We start from the raw sequence: 18,643 nt of genomic DNA on the forward strand, positions 1-18,643 counted from the left end.
TTCTAATAATGAGCTGTCGTTTGTATAGTAACGGTTAATTAACAGGGATAGCGGATGCGTCACAATCTAAACCTAATGATAAACAGATTCAAATATATTATTTAATAAATACAAATACATAGCTTCCTCTTACTTCTAAAAGATTTTATGTTAGGAGTCTACAGTATCAGTGCTTTTCCATCACATGAAGGGTATATTGGTTGGTTTCGATAACCTAAGCAGAAAGTGAAGGAAAGTTTATTGTTGCTATAACACAAGTGATAACTGGAGCTAACCTTTTTAACAGATTTTCCAAAACATCAACTATAACTACAAACCGATGAGAATTTTCTCTTCTTGTTGCTCACATGGATGCATGCAATGTCTTATCAGTAATCCTTTCTCGCAAGCATTATTTACGTATTTCCTACCCCATTTTTGTAGTTATTTTAAACTCCAGCTTGTCAGCTCCCTTTTTACCGTGGCCATGTGGTTCTGTCAACCTTCATCAGATATTACTCAGCTGGCTGCCTAAACGATTTATGTGCTAATTTGGGCAACTCTGTCCTAGATGGATTGGCATTGGTTTATCACAGGGAGACAGTGGTAGAGAAATCATTGCCTGTTTTGATTTTGTACCAGTTGTTTGACCCTAAGCCCTGCCGCTACAATATGCATACACTCTATAAATGCAGTGTGTTCAGAATGTAATCAGTTATTAATTTTTGACAAATGTATTAAAAATACCTCAACAAGCATCTCTTATTAGTTAACTGTCCAGACCCTTTAGTACAGTGTGGAAGAACATTCAGAGGCTTGTCACAAAGCAACTCCAGCGGTTTGTCTTTGCCATACGCTTCCGGTTGATGTAATACTCTAAAGTGAATTTTTACCCCAGTCTGAGGTCATGTGTTCTCAACTCATGTTTTCTTCAAGGACCTCTTCAGTTTTGACTGCATTCATTCTTCCTTTAGTCCTGATCAGTATCCCTGCCACTGATGCTATGATGCTGCCACCACCATGTTTCACTGTAAGGCTGGTCTTAGCCAGTTGTTTATCCTGGAATGATCATTTTTTTGGCTCTGTAGGCCAGAGAATCATTTTCCTTATGCTCTCAAAATCCTGTAAGTGTCTTCATTAAACCTTTTAGTCAGGAGTGGTTTCTGTCTACCCACTCTACCTTAATGTCCTGATTAGAGATGGTTGTATTTCTAGGAGGTTCTGCCTCTCTATAAAGGATTTTCTTCTTTCTTTTTCCCTTTTTTAATAAGCTTAATCTCTTGAGCAAATTGCCAATGCCAAAGATGCTACTTGTCACCTCGGTCTAAAAATGTCAGCGAGCAGACAACACTCAGTTAATACCTCAAACTTCAGAACAGAAGCAGATGCCACTGGGAGAATATTTGCCAGCTTTGTTCACTTTGTGCTGCTTTCATCACCTGAGCATTTTTGTTCTCCAGTCCTAGTGACAACCTGCTTTGCTGTCAGGGTTTAACTCATGAAACAAGCTGCTCACTTGATGTGCACAGCCCATAGAATATGTGTATATATATATCTTTACATTACTTGATTGTACCACAATTATAATCTGTAGGTGGGTCATATTGGACTGAGACACCACTCAAAGTATGGAACATATGGTGTGTGGTGTTTTTTTTTTGTGTGTGTGTGTGTTTATATATATATATATATATATATATATATATATATATATATATATATATATATATATATATATATATATATATATATATATATATATAGGAATGTCAGAAATTGGTGACCTCATAGTGACTTTTTACATGCTATTTTTATTCAGCCACTATTTTAAAAAAAATGTTGCCAAAATGAACGCATCTAATTTGCACTTTGTCATAATTTCTGTTATATAACGTGATCCTATAGCATTCATGATGTATTTCCTGTTCTGTATTGTGGTACAATGCTGGGTAATGTCTATAGGCTTCAGAGCAAATTGATCATCTATTAAACATTTCTATTTGTACCTTTACATCTGTGCTTTCCTTAACCTGGTACAGAGGGTAAAACATCAGCTTTTCAAATGATATTTACTGTAAATTCTCTCTGCAAAGCCATACCTCCTGTACCTAAGCATTTGATAATGCTGTTTCTCAAACAAAGAGAAAGTCCTGGCTGAAATCCAGGAAACAGCATGGCATTATTTGTTTAGCTAGTGTTGTTTACATCGCTTCTCTCTGTCACGGCTTTAAGGTTTGTTTGGCCTTATTATGGTTTGTCTTTTGATAGACTTAAATGTAGAAATTGCTGTCTTAACCATTAAAGAAAAATTTTGCACTCAAATTTTTTTTTTTTACACGAAATGGGGAAATCTGTGTAGACACTTTGTGTTAAAACCCATTGAAATGTCGAGGCTGTGAGCATTCGCGTGGTTCTGACTTCACTCGCTGAACGTCACGAGTTTCTGAGTAGGAATTCTGAACTGAGAGATTTTACCTAGCTGGAGGACGAAAATTCTGAGTTAGCAGTTATGCCTTTGACATTAATTTGCATAACAATCAAACGTTTGTACAAGTGGAATGACTGGCTTCTTGTTGGGTTTTTTTCCTTCTGTTTAACATATTAAAGTAAAAATCAAGCTGCATATTGAATTAAATGATTCATGGGAATAATTACAGCATGTGTATATAAATAGGATATGTTTGGGGTTATTTGTGTGTGAGAGACATTGTTAAAATTTATTCAATTAAAATGTATTGGTAAAGCACTTTTAACAGTGGCCATTGTCTCAAAGCAAAGTTACAGAACATGAGAAATATTGCAAAAAGTACAAAAAGTTTAACATTATATAAAGATTCAAGATTATTATCATTTAAATTCATGCTTCATCAGATCATTGACTGATCTGTCAGCACAGCTTCTGTAAACTTTGAAAGAGTTTAAAGGTTTTCTAACAGTAAAACCTTTTTTTTCCATGTAGCACCATGGTCCTGGAGAAACGTTGTCTCAATTCACTGTGTACTGCATCAGCTATATATGGTTGAAATGACAATAAAAGCTTCTTGACTTGACTAAACACTGGAAGTCTCTATTTATTTTTTGAATTGTGTGTATTCACTGCCTTCCAACTGAAAACGAGGACCTCTGCAGCTATTTGTTCCATGACAATGTAAAGTCACATAAGTTTTGTATATTAATGACCACATCGTCTGAATTTAGTGAGTTTAAAAAAAACGTTGCTTGGATTGAAATTCTTTTCATTTGCTGTCATTCTGTTTAAAATGTATTTTGTGTTATACAAGCATTTATTTTTTTTAATCTTGTGAGCAGTAGTGTTTTCTTTAAGTATGAAGATTTTTGTTGTCTGTAGTTACTGCTGAATTGAGACACACAAGATAAGATATACCTTTATTCCCTTTATACCACAGTGGGGAAATTTCTCTGTTATTGTATATTAAAGACATAATATAATATACAGTGTATACAAAAATGTATAAAAAGAGTAGTGGTTACACTGAAGACATATTGCACATGGGTAATATTGCACTTTTTTTTTAAATTTCTGTTATTGCACATGTTTTAAATTGTTTGTTCTTGTTAATTATTGCAGTTAAATAGTAATAACAGTGTGTATTATGGTGACTGGTTCAATGGGAGCAGCTTTGATCGTAAAGTCTAAGAGCAGCAGGGAGAAAAGAACGTCATCGCTCCTTCAGACACTTAGGATAACACTGAAGGAGCTGCTCCGAGCTAAAACAGTTTCATACAGGGGGTGAGAGTCGTCTTCCAGCAATGATGATAGACATGAACAGACCATAAGATAAAGTACAAATAGTCATAAACACAAAAAGCTTTGTTTTGTCACGAGTTGAACAAGTACAAAAGCTGGATATTTTCCGTTAGCACTTTTTATTGTGCAGAATAATCTATTTGGATTATGTAGAAGTGCTTGAAGCAAGGTTTCTCTGAGAGAGTTGCATGCTTTTGAAATCTGCTTTCCTGTCTCTCGATCCTGGATAAATTTTTTCCCTTGTTGTTGGATTGCTGTCTGCTAGGCTGTTGACGGACTGACTCTGAGCCTGACTCTGTTTCAATCTAAAGGAACTATAATTGCACACTACTCATTGACACACTCTGTGGTGCAACTGAACATCTGCACTAACAGATTTAAACTAATGCTACATTTGTCAAGATTTTTGAATTGCTTTTATTTAAGGTGTTTTTACATTGTTCAGTTGAGCAACAACGTGAGGAAAAAACATGGTTGGCTTTATGGACAACATTCCAGCCAGTTGTCTGTTTGAGATGAGTAACGCATCTCAAAACAACAAGTTGTGTCGTCAGTGCTGTAAGGATCTGTCTGCGTATTTGTGTATATACAGCTTAACTCATTTAAAGCTGCTTTGTTTATCGTTGGTGCTCTGAGCAGCCATGTTGATTTAATGTCACGTGTTGGACTTTGGGTAAAGACGACTGTCCTGAGCTTACGAGGAGGAATTCTGATTCGAGGGAAAGGTTTCTTTGCTTTTATCTAGTCATAGCTCAGAAGTTTTAATCGAATGCATTTAAACTTGCGTATTGGAGCACTTGGTCGACTGCTGGCTGCAATTTGCTAGACTTAATATATTATGCTGGGATTTGACTTAATCTGGATCGATTGTTAGTTTTATACAAACTTCTATTAAAGCATATATAACATAGATTGCACTATATGCAAACAAATTGCACTTTAATCTTTAGATTAAACATTATTCACACTAGTCCTTCTGTTCTCTGTTTGCAAGGATATCTATATTCTCTATATTTTTGCCCTGTGCTTTTACATGTAATTACATGTATTAATTTTTTTCTGTTTTATTTTTATTCTGCCTTTACGACAGACTGTTGGAAAACATTTCATCCATGTTGTACAGTGTATGGTTGTGTATTGTGGGATTTCTTATTTGGAGACTTGTGAACTCTGACTGTGATTTTTGTCTCCAGCACACCTCTCACACTGACGGGAGAAACGATGGTGCCACGAGATCCAGCCGCTCCGGGGCAAGATGCCGCAACTCCATCGCCTCGTGCGCCGACGAGCAGCCACATATCGGGAACTACCGGCTGCTCAAAACCATCGGCAAGGGCAATTTCGCCAAGGTCAAATTGGCGCGGCACATCCTGACGGGTCGAGAGGTGAGCTTTACACATCACTCATTTCATTCTGACTGCGACTGTTTCTTTTTTTTTTCAGACATTTCTCTTCCCAGTCTTTCTCACTCATCCATCAGATACAATGAGTGTTAAACAGACAAGTTTAAAAATAAAATCAGATTTTATTTCATTTTGAATGTATTTTTGATGTAATACGTGTCATAGAGATTTTGAAGTCGTTTCCACGTGCCATTCCCCTGTGAGCAGCAGGGTCGGTAAAATGTAATTTGTCTCCTTCATTTTCCGCAGGTGGCCATAAAAATTATTGATAAGACGCAGCTCAATCCTACCAGTCTCCAAAAGGTAATATTTTGGATTTCCAATAAACCTCTAGCTCTCTCTTACACTGTTCTTCCTTTTCTCAGTTTATCAACTTGTGGAGAAAAAAATATATAATGTGCTTTGGTTTAACCCCAAGAATTGGGTTATTAGTGTATTGAATGCTATTGTGGTCAATCCAAAAGGGTTCGGTTTCACCACAGTGTAGCTTGAGCCTCTTTAGCCAAAGCTATCTAACCAAGCCCAAAGCTTTTCGGTTCCAAGTCAGTCACGATGGCTGAGTGACGTCTGATGGAGGGGAGCGTCTGTGGCCTTTTATATCTGTAGCATCTAATAATAGCCGGAGTGGCAGGAGTAATAACAGTGCAAGCATCTGTGCAGAGAGCTGAGCACTCAGACGGGACAGTGGATCATGGAGGAGGAGCTGAAGATGAGACTCTTACTCGCTGAGCTTCTCAAGTTCTGCTGCTCTCCATTCACATGTTACTGAAGCTCTGTGACCTGATCTTTTTATTTTTTATTTTTATTTTTTTTTTTTTTTTGTAGTGTTTCTCTGACTTGGCTTTAGACCTCATGCTCAGGCAGCTGAATGTTTTTTTTGGTTGTTTTTGAAGTGCTTTCTTGTTTTTCTCCATACTATTGATTTTATTTGTTTTCCATTCATAGACATAGTGGCAGCTTGTAGCACTGGATTCTTTGGATGAGCAAATTGTTCAAAAAATACTGCTGTAAGATACTGGTGATACATTTAAACGATTAAACATTTAAACCTGACAGGATTGATAACACTGTTGAAGGATGTTGTTGCTGTCTTATTTATTCAAGCTGACCTCATATTTGGCAATGAATCTGAACGTATGTTTTTCCGAGTCTCAAAATGGCTGAACCTTTTCCACTCATGGAACAGACGTGCTGTCACGCTACAAAGGATTAGGCACAGAGGCATATATTTTACCGGTATGATCAAAATGGTAAATGTACAAGAGATGGCTAGCTTTGACAGCTTGCTTTAGGAGTAAAGCTTGTAGATTTACCATGTAATGTAGGGTTTATAAACAGATTGGAGCTGGGACTAGAATAAGAGGTAATGTCTACACTATATGAGCAAAGGTTGGTGGACACATGAGGTTCTTCCCCAAACTGTTTACACTAATTTGGCAGCACACAGTTGTGTACATATAGTGTCTCTGTATGCTGTAGATTTCAAATTTCCCTTCTCTGGCTCGGAGAGGTCCGAAACTGTTCCAGCATGATAGAGCCTCTGTGCACATATTGCGGTGCTTGAAGACATGGTATGTTAAGTTTGTAGTGGTACAACTCCAGTGTCCTGACCTCAACCCCGCTGGACACCTTTGGGCTGATCTGGAACATTGACTGCACCCCAGGTCTCTTCACCCTGCCTCAGTAGTTGACCTCACTAGTGCTCCGTTATTTGAACAGATTCTGCCACAAATCCCTACAACCACACTCCAAAACTTAGTGGCAAGCCTTTCAGAAGACTGGAGCTTATTTTAACAGCGCAGGTGATTTAAATCTGGATTCACACGTTCAAAAAGTACATACAAGTGTGACGGGCAGGTGTCCACAAACTTCTGGCTGTATAGTCTTTCTGACTGTAAAGTGTTTTATTTGTGTTTGAGCGTGAGATATCGGCCCTGCTCAGAAATCCAGCACTTTTCCATCTAGGGCTTCTCTCAGACAGTGGGCTCTCCTGAGCCACTCATTCGCAGCTGCTCGCTGGAGTCTGTCTCTGACACTATTTCCATCTGCTCTTATGCAATTGGTTGGAGTGGGAGGAGTGCCTGTACCTTGAGTTTGGTCACTTCATTTAGAATCAGCCACTTTCTAATCAGATCAGGCAGTTTGTGGAGCTTTTAAAAACTAATTTTTGTTTGGAAAAACTCTTGGCACTTAACAGCAGCCGGCTGTTGAACATAATAATTGCGTTTAGATGGACAACTTTGGAACTGTGTGGGTGTAGATGATCCAGACCAGCCATCTCAGACGCTTTAGTAGTCGTTTGTATGCCTGAAGACTCCAAAGCAGCGATTATTTTTCTTTCATTATTCAGTGCGGGTGGATGAGAAACGTGAGCCGTGAGCGGTTATGCTAAAGGGACGCTTTGTTTAGAGATACATGCCTTTATTCAGAATGTCTCTGAGTAACACGATTTACTCTTATTGGTCCCAGATTTGCAGCAAACCACACTAGCAGCTTAATACAGGCTTGCAGAAAGACTGAGGTAGCAAAAGCATAAAGGTTTTTCATATTTTTGTTATGCAGGTGTTTTGTGACCGCTTTATTAGGTATTTTCTTGCTTTGTAGTGGAAGACCCACTATGTCTTAATGCTGATAGAGTACGCGCACACACACGCACACACACACACACACAGCCATTCTGTATCTGGGACAGTGATTCTTCTAGCAATGATCTCATACACAATTGCAGCACCTACAAATTGTTGCATTAGATCAGCCCTGTTTTTTTTTTTTTTTTTTTAATTATTATTATTTATTTATTTATTTTATTAATGTCCTTGCTTTTTAACAGTCAGAAGTGAAGCTGTATTCTTTACGTTTTCCTGCACAGGAAAGTCTTCAGAACTGAGGGTTTAGGTGTTCCTTTGTGACGTACTTGGCTGCAGCTTTTTTGTCTTAGCCTTAAGAGAGAGTAGAAGAGTGAAGAGTTACAGTGTGTGTTTGCAAGAACTAACTTGTTTCACTAACTTTCCACATCATTACACCGAACATTAAAATGTGCTGTTTTTTACAAAAGGAAAAAAATGATTGGCAAATTACTGTGATACAAGAGGAATAAAACGCGTCCGGGTCTGCTGTTATATAATCAACTCTGGGGTTTTAACAGCTCTGTGCTTCAACTGCTCATTCTACCCTTTTCTTAACACTACATTCATCTAACACTTATTCCCTGCTCTCTATCCACTTTAATGATTACATGAGAAGGATCATTTTAACCCTTGTGTGGTCTCGGGTCAACAACAAGGGTCTTGGTTTTTTTTGTTTGTTTGTTTTTTGTAAATCATCATTATTTGCATATTATGCTTATATTGTTCATCACCTGAATTTAATAAATCAGTTCAAAATAATATATTCATTGAAACATTGTTCACTTTCAGTTTTTTCTAGATTTAAGCCTCCAAGGTCCTTCTTAATGTATATTTTAGACAAATTATAACTTTATCGAGAAAAACGAATGAGGCTTTCATTGTTAAATGTGATCTAGTAATTGCAAACATTAATCACAAATATTGTCTACATTGTTTGGGGTGAGATAAAGACTAATGTAAATGACTCTTGTTATTATTATTATTATTATTATTATTATTATTATTATTCCGTAGTGCTTTTTGAAATCTTAATAATGTTAATAATGTTGGGGCACTTTCACATTCAGAACATATCACTGGAACTTTCCATTTCCTGTTGTTCTCTCTCACTCACTCACTCACTCAATCACTCACTCACTCACACACACACACACACACACACACACACACACACACACACACACACACACACACTCACACTCATTCTCACTTATTTGTCTGTGTTGTTCCTGTTGTTTTAACAAGAGAGATGTGGTCTGATCCAATTTTTTTATTATTATTATTTATCGTATAATTTTTATTTTTAAGGAAATTAGGACAATGAGTCAATTCTCTGATGCTTATCTGTTTTCTAAGTTTAAATCACTGTTGCTCCCTGGCTCTCTGCTATGCTCACACAGACATGTACGACGTGCCAACGTACATGCATCCCTGCAGGAGTTTTTCTCCTTCCTTCCTCTTGAGGCATGTTTTCAAATAACATGTCACCCACAGCAAGCTGAGAATTTATCAGCTGCTACCTGGAATGGCCCGGCGAAGACAGCAGAGAGCAAGCAAGTCAGAATTAGACATCGTCATGTTCCTCACAGCAGTTTAGATGAACAAATGCAAGGCTTCTGAGGACAGTGCTACCCAGATTTATTTTTATTTATTTATTGCTTGTTTACTTACTTTTTCTTTTGCTTGTTTTTTTTAGTATGTGGTTAAGAATTAATTTGTGTGGTTAAGATAATTCTTTAATAGGTTATAAAGGTTTACATTCCCCTGTTAAGTTTTTTTGTGGTGCCAACAAAAAAACACTCGGGGTGAAATTATAGTATATAAAAATAAAGTGAAGAGCAATCAGAAGCAGCAGTCAGAGTAACAATAGTAATAGTGAAAGTAGGAGTAATGACAACACCAGCAGAGCAGTAATAGTAGCAATAGTGACAGTAAGAGTAGGCATAGTAGCAATATTAAAAGTGATAAATATAAAAAGTGAAAATCAGAACTAAAGGAAGCTGTAGTAGAAGCTAGCGCAATAGTAAATCTAACACTAGAAGGTACATTTCCTGAAGAAAATGTGAATGGTGCTTGCATGTGGCAAGTTCCCCTCATTGTTCTGAGTGTTTTGATATGTCACATGTCCATGTTGTAAAAAGTTTTTTGATTTTGCATATATTGGGGGCGGGGCTGCGGCACAACCGGAAGGCCAGTCGGTACACCAATTTAAAAGTTTGATCAGAGTATCACCCTAAATGAGCTGGCCGTGTTTGGTGTAGATAGTTCGAAAGCTTGCCGAGTTATAAACCTCCAAAGTTTATAATGGGAGTCTATGGGATAAAAGGCCAATTTGAGACCCGGTAACGGAAGTACCGGTACTCAGATCGCTTATAAAAGTCATAGCACACCTCTCCTCAATGAGCCGGCCAATTTGACACCTCATTCATGGGTCTAGGACAAAAGCTGCGGGACAAGTTACGCTCCGAAGTTTTGTCCGGAAGAGTATGCAGAGTATGAAGTGCATGTAATCATAAAAGTAGTAACACTATCCACTATAACTGATTTTGTGCTGTGATGTTTCTGTTTGTTTGTGTGAAAGACTTTAGTGTTCGAGAGAGGTCATTTCAGACAGCTGTTTTATCTGAGCTGCTTAAAAAAGCATAATTTTATTGCATTATCTCAAAAGCAAAAGTATCAGTGTGCTATATCTAAAATGATGTCTGTTCTTTTCTAATATTCATAATTCCATCTGGCTGCACGTAGCCTCACACCACAGCTCCAGATGAGCTCTCACTCAAGGAGTAGGACGGTTCGCCCATAGAGGGTATAAAAGCCCATCCCATCTCAAATCCACCCAAGAGGTGTGCAGGAATTGATTCAATGCCCATCTGCCAATATCTGGATTACAGCCCTTATTCAATCAAACGCAGTGTTTAGTCTGCTCAGTGTTTCTGGCTGAGGTTTGGGAGCAGTTGTTTAGTCTGTTTGTGCATGGGCATGTTGCTGAATGAGTGATATGTGGACTGTTTAGCGTGATTGCGCGAGCAGCTTCTCTTGATCCCTACTCTTTCAGCCGAAGACCCATCACCTACTCAAGGCCACTTTTAACACTGCGGTTACTGAATTTATGATTAGACATTACTGACTGTGTTCAGTGTCCATGCCAGCAGTCAGGTGCACTCGCCCACCACAACAAATGAAATATAGTTCATTATTTTCCTATAGAGAACCTAAATTAAGTTTCTTCATTGGAATCGACAAAGATCAAACTGGGTTGTTTGAAGCTAGTCTTTATAATTTGATGTCAGGAACGAGCCGCTCTCTGTTAGTTCTGCCTCCATCAGTAATATTAGTACTAATGAGTGTTGTAGATTGTACACACCAGGAACGAGCAGCATTTCATTTTGGAGCTGTTACAGGTGTAGTCCTGATGGAAAATAGCAAAACTCTCGAAATACATCCCTCCCCTCTGGGCTTGCGAGCCACATATCCAAAAGGCATGCCAGTGCAACAATGGGGACTTTCTGAAGTAATAGTGATTGGTGGGAAAGGAGAGACATGTCTGTGTCTTGATTAGTTGACTGTGGGTGGTCTGTTATTTATCTATTTGTTTTCTTTCCTGTTTATAGAACGAGGCACCTCTCTGAGCAGAAACCCCATCATATGGCACGGGAATGCTTCTCTCAGAGCACAGAACATAATATATTGCATATTATATAAGCATGTGTGTGCGTACAGTGTATATATTTTGTGTATGCATTGATGAAACAAGGAAGTGTGCCAGGAAGGATGTCGGAAAGGAAAGCACAGTAAAAGGCTGGTGGGGAAAGTGGGCTGCTGGCCAGTTAGTTCAGCTGAGAGACCAGACCGTTGTGCACCATGTGCTCTGCTGTCTGTGGCAGTATTGTCTTTATATTGACTTTACATGCTGCCCACAGCCATGGAGGCCTGTCAGTATGGGAAAAAGTGTTGGCGCTTAAGAGAATTTATTGTCTTATACTGAGCATGTTGTAGCAGATTTCATCAGTCTTTACTACATAATTACTACTTGTCACTCTGTATTAGATGATGAGCCCAATTAAAGTCTTGGCTGCATTCTATAACAGCCTGAAGGATAATTTGTGTCCTCTATGTAAGATTATAGGACAAAGATCCTCTGATGATAGATCTATGATAAGTAGAACATAATTATTTTAGCGTATATTTGCAGCAAACAGACCACACTGTCATTGTTCATTATTACTTTTGTCACACACCTTTTCCCCCTATATAATATAGTATAATAACGTCTGACCAGATAGTTACTGAAGATTCAGGTCTCTGCATAGATTACACCTCAGTCCCAATTATTTAGGTGTAATTTTTTTGAGCCCTCAACAAAAATGAAGCAAGTTGGTTTACACTAGTTTAATATGTGACATTGGGATAGCTGTATGCTACACTTGTATGTTGCGTGAGTAGAAAGCACTGTAGTTCCAACACACCACTATGAAGCATGTTTGTGCTTGATTAAATACAGTTGACAAATATATTTAGATGAAAGTCAATAGTGACAAGCATTTTCCTTTATCTGGTTGTTGGAGGCAGGGGGGCACGGTGGCTTAGTGGTTAGCACATTCGCCTCACACCTCCAGGGTTGGGGGTTCGATTCCCGCCTCCGCCTTGTGTGTGTGGAGTTTGCACGTTCTCCCCGTGCCTCGGGGGTTTCCTCCGGGTACTCCGGTTTCCTCCCCCGGTCCAAAGACATGCATGGTAGGTTGATTGGCATCTCTGGAAAATTGTCCGTAGTGTGTGATTGCGTGAGTGAATGAGTGTATGTGTGTGCCCTGTGATGGGTTGGCACTCCGTCCAGGGTGTATCCTGCCTTGATGCCCGATGACGCCTGAGATAGGCACAGGCTCCCCGTGACCCGAGGTAGTTCGGATAAGCGGTAGAAAATGAGTGAGAGTGAGTGGTTGTTGGAGGCATATAATCTTGTCGTCATTGCTGCTCAGATGGCTCAGCCTCAAGACATCATACAGTTTTCAGAGTATTCTGAATAAGTGTCAGTCTCACTGTAGAGCAGTTTGTGTTTTTAAAAACACTTTGTAGTGAGTCCAGCATGATGATATTGCCCACAGTAGAACAATGTCTGAACCTGTTCTTATATATATCAGGTTGTGGGAAAATTTGTCCTCTCCATTGGCTATGTTGCTATATATTTTCCTTCCTCCTTCTGTCTTAAAGGCACAGAATGACTTATGGTCTGCTTGGAAGGTGATGCCTCTGGATGAAAAGAATACTCTGAGAACATAGTTTAGCTTGGCCACCCCGATCAGAGAGAGTTCAGACAATCTGCACTCCTGCTGCAGTAACCACTCCTGTGAGCACCGGTCTTTTTTACCCTGTGGTTCGGCTATACAGGAACGTCACAGGAACTTGTGAAGCAGCCAGACTTTTAGCCAGTCAGCACTTGACTTTAATTAGGTTGTGTGCTTGTAGATCATACATGGAGAATTGTAGCGCCTGTTTCCCATGGACACTAGAGAAACTCTGCAAGCAGGGACAGACAGCTTTATTAGTACCGTCTGTGCGCGAGTGTGTCTGTGCGCGCGTGTGTGTGTTTGTGTCTGTGAGTGCGTGTGCGCTGTGTGTCTGTGTCTGTCTGTGTGTGTGTGTGTCTGTGAGTGTGTGTGTGTGTCTGTGAGTGTGTGTGTGTCTGTGAGTGTGTGTGTCTGTGAGTGTGTGTGTCTGTGAGTGTGTGTGTGTCTGTGAGTGTGTGTGTGTCTGTGAGTGTGTGTGTCTGTGAGTGTGTGTGTCTGTGAGTGTGTGTGTCTGTGAGTGTGTGTGTGTCTGTGAGTGTGTGTGTGTGTGTCTGTGAGTGTGTGTGTGTGTCTGTGAGTGTGTGTGTGTGTCTGTGAGTGTGTGTGTGTGTCTGTGAGTGTGTGTGTGTCTGTGAGTGTGTGTGTGTGTCTGTGAGTGTGTGTGTGTGTCTGTGAGTGTGTGTGTGTGTCTGTGAGTGTGTGTGTGTGTCTGTGAGTGTGTGTGTGTGTGTGTGTGTGTGTGTGTGTGTGTGTGTGTGTGTCTGTGAGTGTGTGTGTGTGTGTGTCTGTGAGTGTGTGTGTGTGTGTGTCTGTGAGTGTGTGTGTGTGTGTCTGTGAGTGTGTGTGTGTGTCTGTGAGTGTGTGTGTGTGTCTGTGTGTGTGTGTGTCTGTGAGTGTGTGTGTGTGTCTGTGAGTGTGTGTGTGTCTGTGAGTGTGTGTGTGTCTGTGAGTGTGTGTGTGTGTCTGTGTGTGTGTGTCTGTGTGTGTGTGTGGGTGTGAGTGTGTGTCTGTGGGTGTGTGTGTGTGTCTGTGGGTGTGTGTGTGTGTCTGTGGGTGTGTGTGTGTGTCTGTGGGTGTGTGTGTGTGTCTGTGGGTGTGTGTGTGTGTCTGTGAGTGTGTGTGTGTGTCTGTGAGTGTGTGTGTGTGTCTGTGAGTGTGTGTGTGTGTCTGTGAGTGTGTGTGTGTGTCTGTGAGTGTGTGTGTGTGTCTGTGAGTGTGTGTGTGTGTCTGTGAGTGTGTGTGTGTGTGTCTGTGAGTGTGTGTGTGTGTGTCTGTGAGTGTGTGTGTGTGTGTCTGTGAGTGTGTGTGTGTGTCTGTGAGTGTGTGTGTGTGTCTGTGAGTGTGTGTGTGTGTCTGTGAGTGTGTCTGTGAATGTGTGTGTGTCTGTGAGTGTGTGTGTGTGTCTGTGAGTGTGTGTGTGTCTGTGAGTGTGTGTGTGTGTCTGTGAGTGTGTGTGTGTGTCTGTGGGTGTGTGTGTGTGTCTGTGAGTGTGTGTGTGTGTCTGTGAGTGTGTGTGTGTGTCTGTGAGTGTGTGTGTGTGTCTGTGAGTGTGTGTGTGTGTCTGTGAGTGTGTGTGTGTGTCTGTGAGTGTGTGTGTGTGTCTGTGAGTGTGTGTGTGTGTCTGTGAGTGTGTGTGTGTGTGTCTGTGAGTGTGTGTGTGTGTGTCTGTGAGTGTGTGTGTGTGTGTCTGTGAGTGTGTGTGTGTGTCTGTGAGTGTGTGTGTGTGTCTGTGAGTGTGTGTGTGTGTCTGTGAGTGTGTCTGTGAATGTGTGTGTGTCTGTGAGTGTGTGTGTGTGTCTGTGAGTGTGTGTGTGTCTGTGAGTGTGTGTGTGTGTCTGTGAGTGTGTGTGTGTCTGTGAGTGTGTGTGTGTGTCTGTGAGTGTGTGTGTGTGTCTGTGAGTGTCTGTGTGTCTGTGAGTGTGTGTGTGTCTGTGAGTGTGTGTGTGTCTGTGAGTGTGTGTGTGTCTGTGAGTGTGTGTGTGTCTGTGAGTGTGTGTGTGTCTGTGAGTGTGTGTGTGTCTGTGAGTGTGTGTGTGTGTCTGTGAGTGTGTGTGTGTGTCTGTGAGTGTGTGTGTGTCTGTGAGTGTGTGTGTGTGTCTGTGAGTGTGTGTGTGTGTCTGTGAGTGTGTGTGTGTCTGTGAGTGTGTGTGTGTGTGTCTGTGAGTGTGTGTGTGTCTGTGAGTGTGTGTGTGTGTGTGTGTGTGTGTGTGTGTGTGTGTGTCTGTGAGTGTGTGTGTGTGTCTGTGAGTGTGTGTGTCTGTGAGTGTGTGTGTGTCTGTGAGTGTGTGTGTGTCTGTGAGTGTGTGTGTGTCTGTGAGTGTGTGTGTGTCTGTGAGTGTGTGTGTCTGTGAGTGTGTGTGTGTCTGTGAGTGTGTGTGTGTGTCTGTGAGTGTGTGTGTGTGTCTGTGAGTGTGTGTGTGTGTGTCTGTGAGTGTGTGTGTGTCTGTGAGTGTGTGTGTGTGTCTGTGAGTGTGTGTGTGTCTGTGAGTGTGTGTGTGTGTCTGTGAGTGTGTGTGTCTGTGAGTGTGTGTGTGTCTGTGAGTGTGTGTGTGTGTCTGTGAGTGTGTGTGTGTGTCTGTGAGTGTGTGTGTGTCTGTGAGTGTGTGTGTCTGTGAGTGTGTGTGTGTCTGTGAGTGTGTGTGTGTCTGTGAGTGTGTGTGTGTCTGTGAGTGTGTGTGTGTGTCTGTGAGTGTGTGTGTGTGTCTGTGAGTGTGTGTGTGTCTGTGAGTGTGTGTGTGTGTCTGTGAGTGTGTGTGTGTGTCTGTGAGTGTGTGTGTGTGTCTGTGAGTGTGTGTGTGTGTCTGTGAGTGTGTGTGTGTGTCTGTGAGTGTGTGTGTGTGTGTGTGTGTCTGTGAGTGTGTGTGTGTCTGTGAGTGTGTGTGTGTCTGTGAGTGTGTGTGTGTCTGTGAGTGTGTGTGTGTCTGTGAGTGTGTGTGTGTCTGTGAGTGTGTGTGTGTGTCTGTGAGTGTGTGTGTGTCTGTGAGTGTGTGTGTGTGTCTGTGAGTGTGTGTGTGTCTGTGAGTGTGTGTGTCTGTGAGTGTGTGTGTGTCTGTGAGTGTGTGTGTGTCTGTGAGTGTGTGTGTGTCTGTGAGTGTGTGTGTGTCTGTGAGTGTGTGTGTGTCTGTGAGTGTGTGTGTGTGTCTGTGAGTGTGTGTGTGTGTCTGTGAGTGTGTGTGTGTGTCTGTGAGTGTGTGTGTGTGTCTGTGAGTGTGTGTGTGTCTGTGAGTGTGTGTGTGTCTGTGAGTGTGTGTGTGTCTGTGAGTGTGTGTGTGTGTCTGTGAGTGTGTGTGTGTCTGTGAGTGTGTGTGTGTCTGTGAGTGTGTGTGTGTCTGTGAGTGTGTGTGTGTCTGTGAGTGTGTGTGTGTCTGTGAGTGTGTGTGTGTGTCTGTGAGTGTGTGTGTGTGTCTGTGAGTGTGTGTGTGTGTCTGTGAGTGTGTGTGTGTGTCTGTGAGTGTGTGTGTGTCTGTGAGTGTGTGTGTGTGTGTGTGTGTGTCTGTGAGTGTGTGTGTGTCTGTGAGTGTGTGTGTCTGTGAGTGTGTGTGTCTGTGAGTGTGTGTCTGTGAGTGTGTGTGTGTGTGTGTGTCTGTGAGTGTGTGTGTGTGTGTGTGTCTGTGAGTGTGTGTGTGTGTGTCTGTGAGTGTGTGTGTGTGTCTGTGAGTGTGTGTGTGTGTGTCTGTGAGTGTGTGTGTGTGTGTCTGTGAGTGTGTGTGTGTGTCTGTGAGTGTGTGTGTCTGTGTGTGTGTGTGTCTGTGTGTGTGTGTGTCTGTGTGTGTGTGTGTGTCTGTGAGTGTGTGTGTCTGTGTGTGTGTCTGTGAGTGTGTGTGTGTGTCTGTGAGTCTGTGAGTGTGTGTCTGTGTGTCTGTGAGTGTGTGTGTGTCTGTGAGTGTGTGTGTGTGTGTGTCTGTGAGTGTGTGTGTGTGTGTCTGTGAGTGTGTGTGTGTGTGTCTGTGAGTGTGTGTGTCTGTGAGTGTGTGTGTGTTTGTGTCTGTGAGTGCGTGTGCGCTGTGTGTCTGTGTCTGTCTGTGTGTGTGTGTCTGTGAGTGTGTGTGTCTGTGAGTGTGTGTGTGTGTCTGTGAGTGTGTGTGTGTCTGTGAGTGTGTGTGTCTGTGAGTGTGTGTGTGTCTGTGAGTGTGTGTGTGTCTGTGAGTGTGTGTGTGTGTCTGTGAGTGTGTGTGTGTCTGTGAGTGTGTGTGTGTCTGTGAGTGTGTGTGTGTGTCTGTGAGTGTGTGTGTGTGTCTGTGAGTGTGTGTGTGTGTGTCTGTGAGTGTGTGTGTGTGTCTGTGAGTGTGTGTGTGTGTCTGTGAGTGTGTGTGTGTCTGTGAGTGTGTGTGTGTCTGTGAGTGTGTGTGTGTGTCTGTGAGTGTGTGTGTGTCTGTGAGTGTGTGTGTGTGTCTGTGAGTGTGTGTGTGTCTGTGAGTGTGTGTGTGTCTGTGAGTGTGTGTGTGTCTGTGAGTGTGTGTGTGTCTGTGAGTGTGTGTGTGTGTCTGTGAGTGTGTGTGTGTGTGTCTGTGAGTGTGTGTGTGTGTCTGTGAGTGTGTGTGTGTCTGTGAGTGTGTGTGTGTGTCTGTGAGTGTGTGTGTGTCTGTGAGTGTGTGTGTGTCTGTGAGTGTGTGTGTGTGTCTGTGAGTGTGTGTGTGTGTCTGTGAGTGTGTGTGTGTGTCTGTGAGTGTGTGTGTGTCTGTGAGTGTGTGTGTGTGTCTGTGAGTGTGTGTGTGTGTCTGTGAGTGTGTGTGTGTGTCTGTGAGTGTGTGTGTGTGTCTGTGAGTGTGTGTGTGTCTGTGAGTGTGTGTGTGTCTGTGAGTGTGTGTGTGTCTGTGAGTGTGTGTGTGTCTGTGAGTGTGTGTGTGTCTGTGAGTGTGTGTGTCTGTGAGTGTGTGTGTCTGTGAGTGTGTGTGTGTCTGTGAGTGTGTGTGTGTCTGAGTGTGTGTGTGTGTCTGTGAGTGTCTGTGAGTGTGTGTGTGTGTCTGTGAGTGTGTGTGTGTCTGTGAGTGTGTGTGTGTGTGTGTCTGTGAGTGTGTGTGTGTGTGTGTGTCTGTGAGTGTGTGTGTGTGTGTCTGTGAGTGTGTGTCTGTGAGTGTGTGTGTGTGTCTGTGAGTGTGTGTGTGTGTGTCTGTGAGTGTGTGTGTGTGCGTGTGTCTGTGAGTGTGTGTGTGTGCGTGTGTCTGTGAGTGCGTGTGTCTGTGAGTGCGTGTGTCTGTGAGTGCGTGTGTCTGTGAGTGCGTGTGTCTGTGAGTGCGTGTGTCTGTGAGTGCGTGTGTCTGTGAGTGTGTGTGTCTGTGAGTGCGTGTGTCTGTGAGTGTGTGTGTGTCTGTGAGTGTGTGTGTGTCTGTGAGTGTGTGTGTGTCTGTGAGTGTGTGTGTGTGTCTGTGAGTGTGTGTGTGTGTGTGAGTGTGTGTCTGTGAGTGTGTGTGTCTGTGTCTGTGAGTGTGTGTGTCTGTGTCTGTGAGTGTGTGTGTCTGTGTCTGTGAGTGTGTGTGTCTGTGTCTGTGAGTGTGTGTGTGTGTCTGTGAGTGTGTGTGTCTGTGAGTGTGTGTCTGTGAGTGTGTGTCTGTGAGTGTGTGTGTCTGAGTGTGTGTGTCT

The 18,643-nt window shown here is 42.1% G+C and overlaps 1 protein-coding gene across 7 annotated transcripts in view; it reads left to right on the forward strand.

The window, feature by feature from the left end:
* Positions 1-18,643, forward strand: part of mark3b (MAP/microtubule affinity-regulating kinase 3b) — a 56,432-nt gene that overhangs the window by 3,545 nt on the left and 34,244 nt on the right. For 6 of the 7 annotated variants that reach the window (XM_060866523.1, XM_060866522.1, XM_060866516.1 and 3 more), the window contains exons 2-3: positions 4,942-5,133; positions 5,401-5,454. In XM_060866523.1, the coding sequence (XP_060722506.1) occupies positions 4,942-5,133; positions 5,401-5,454 (246 nt within the window). Of the gene's footprint in view, positions 1-4,941; positions 5,134-5,400; positions 5,455-11,389; positions 11,472-18,643 lie in introns of those variants that run through there. The other variant, XM_060866521.1, reaches the window with a different exon arrangement.

Source organism: Tachysurus vachellii, chromosome 3, assembly GCF_030014155.1.
Source record: "Tachysurus vachellii isolate PV-2020 chromosome 3, HZAU_Pvac_v1, whole genome shotgun sequence".
Classification (NCBI taxonomy): domain Eukaryota; kingdom Metazoa; phylum Chordata; class Actinopteri; order Siluriformes; family Bagridae; genus Tachysurus; species Tachysurus vachellii.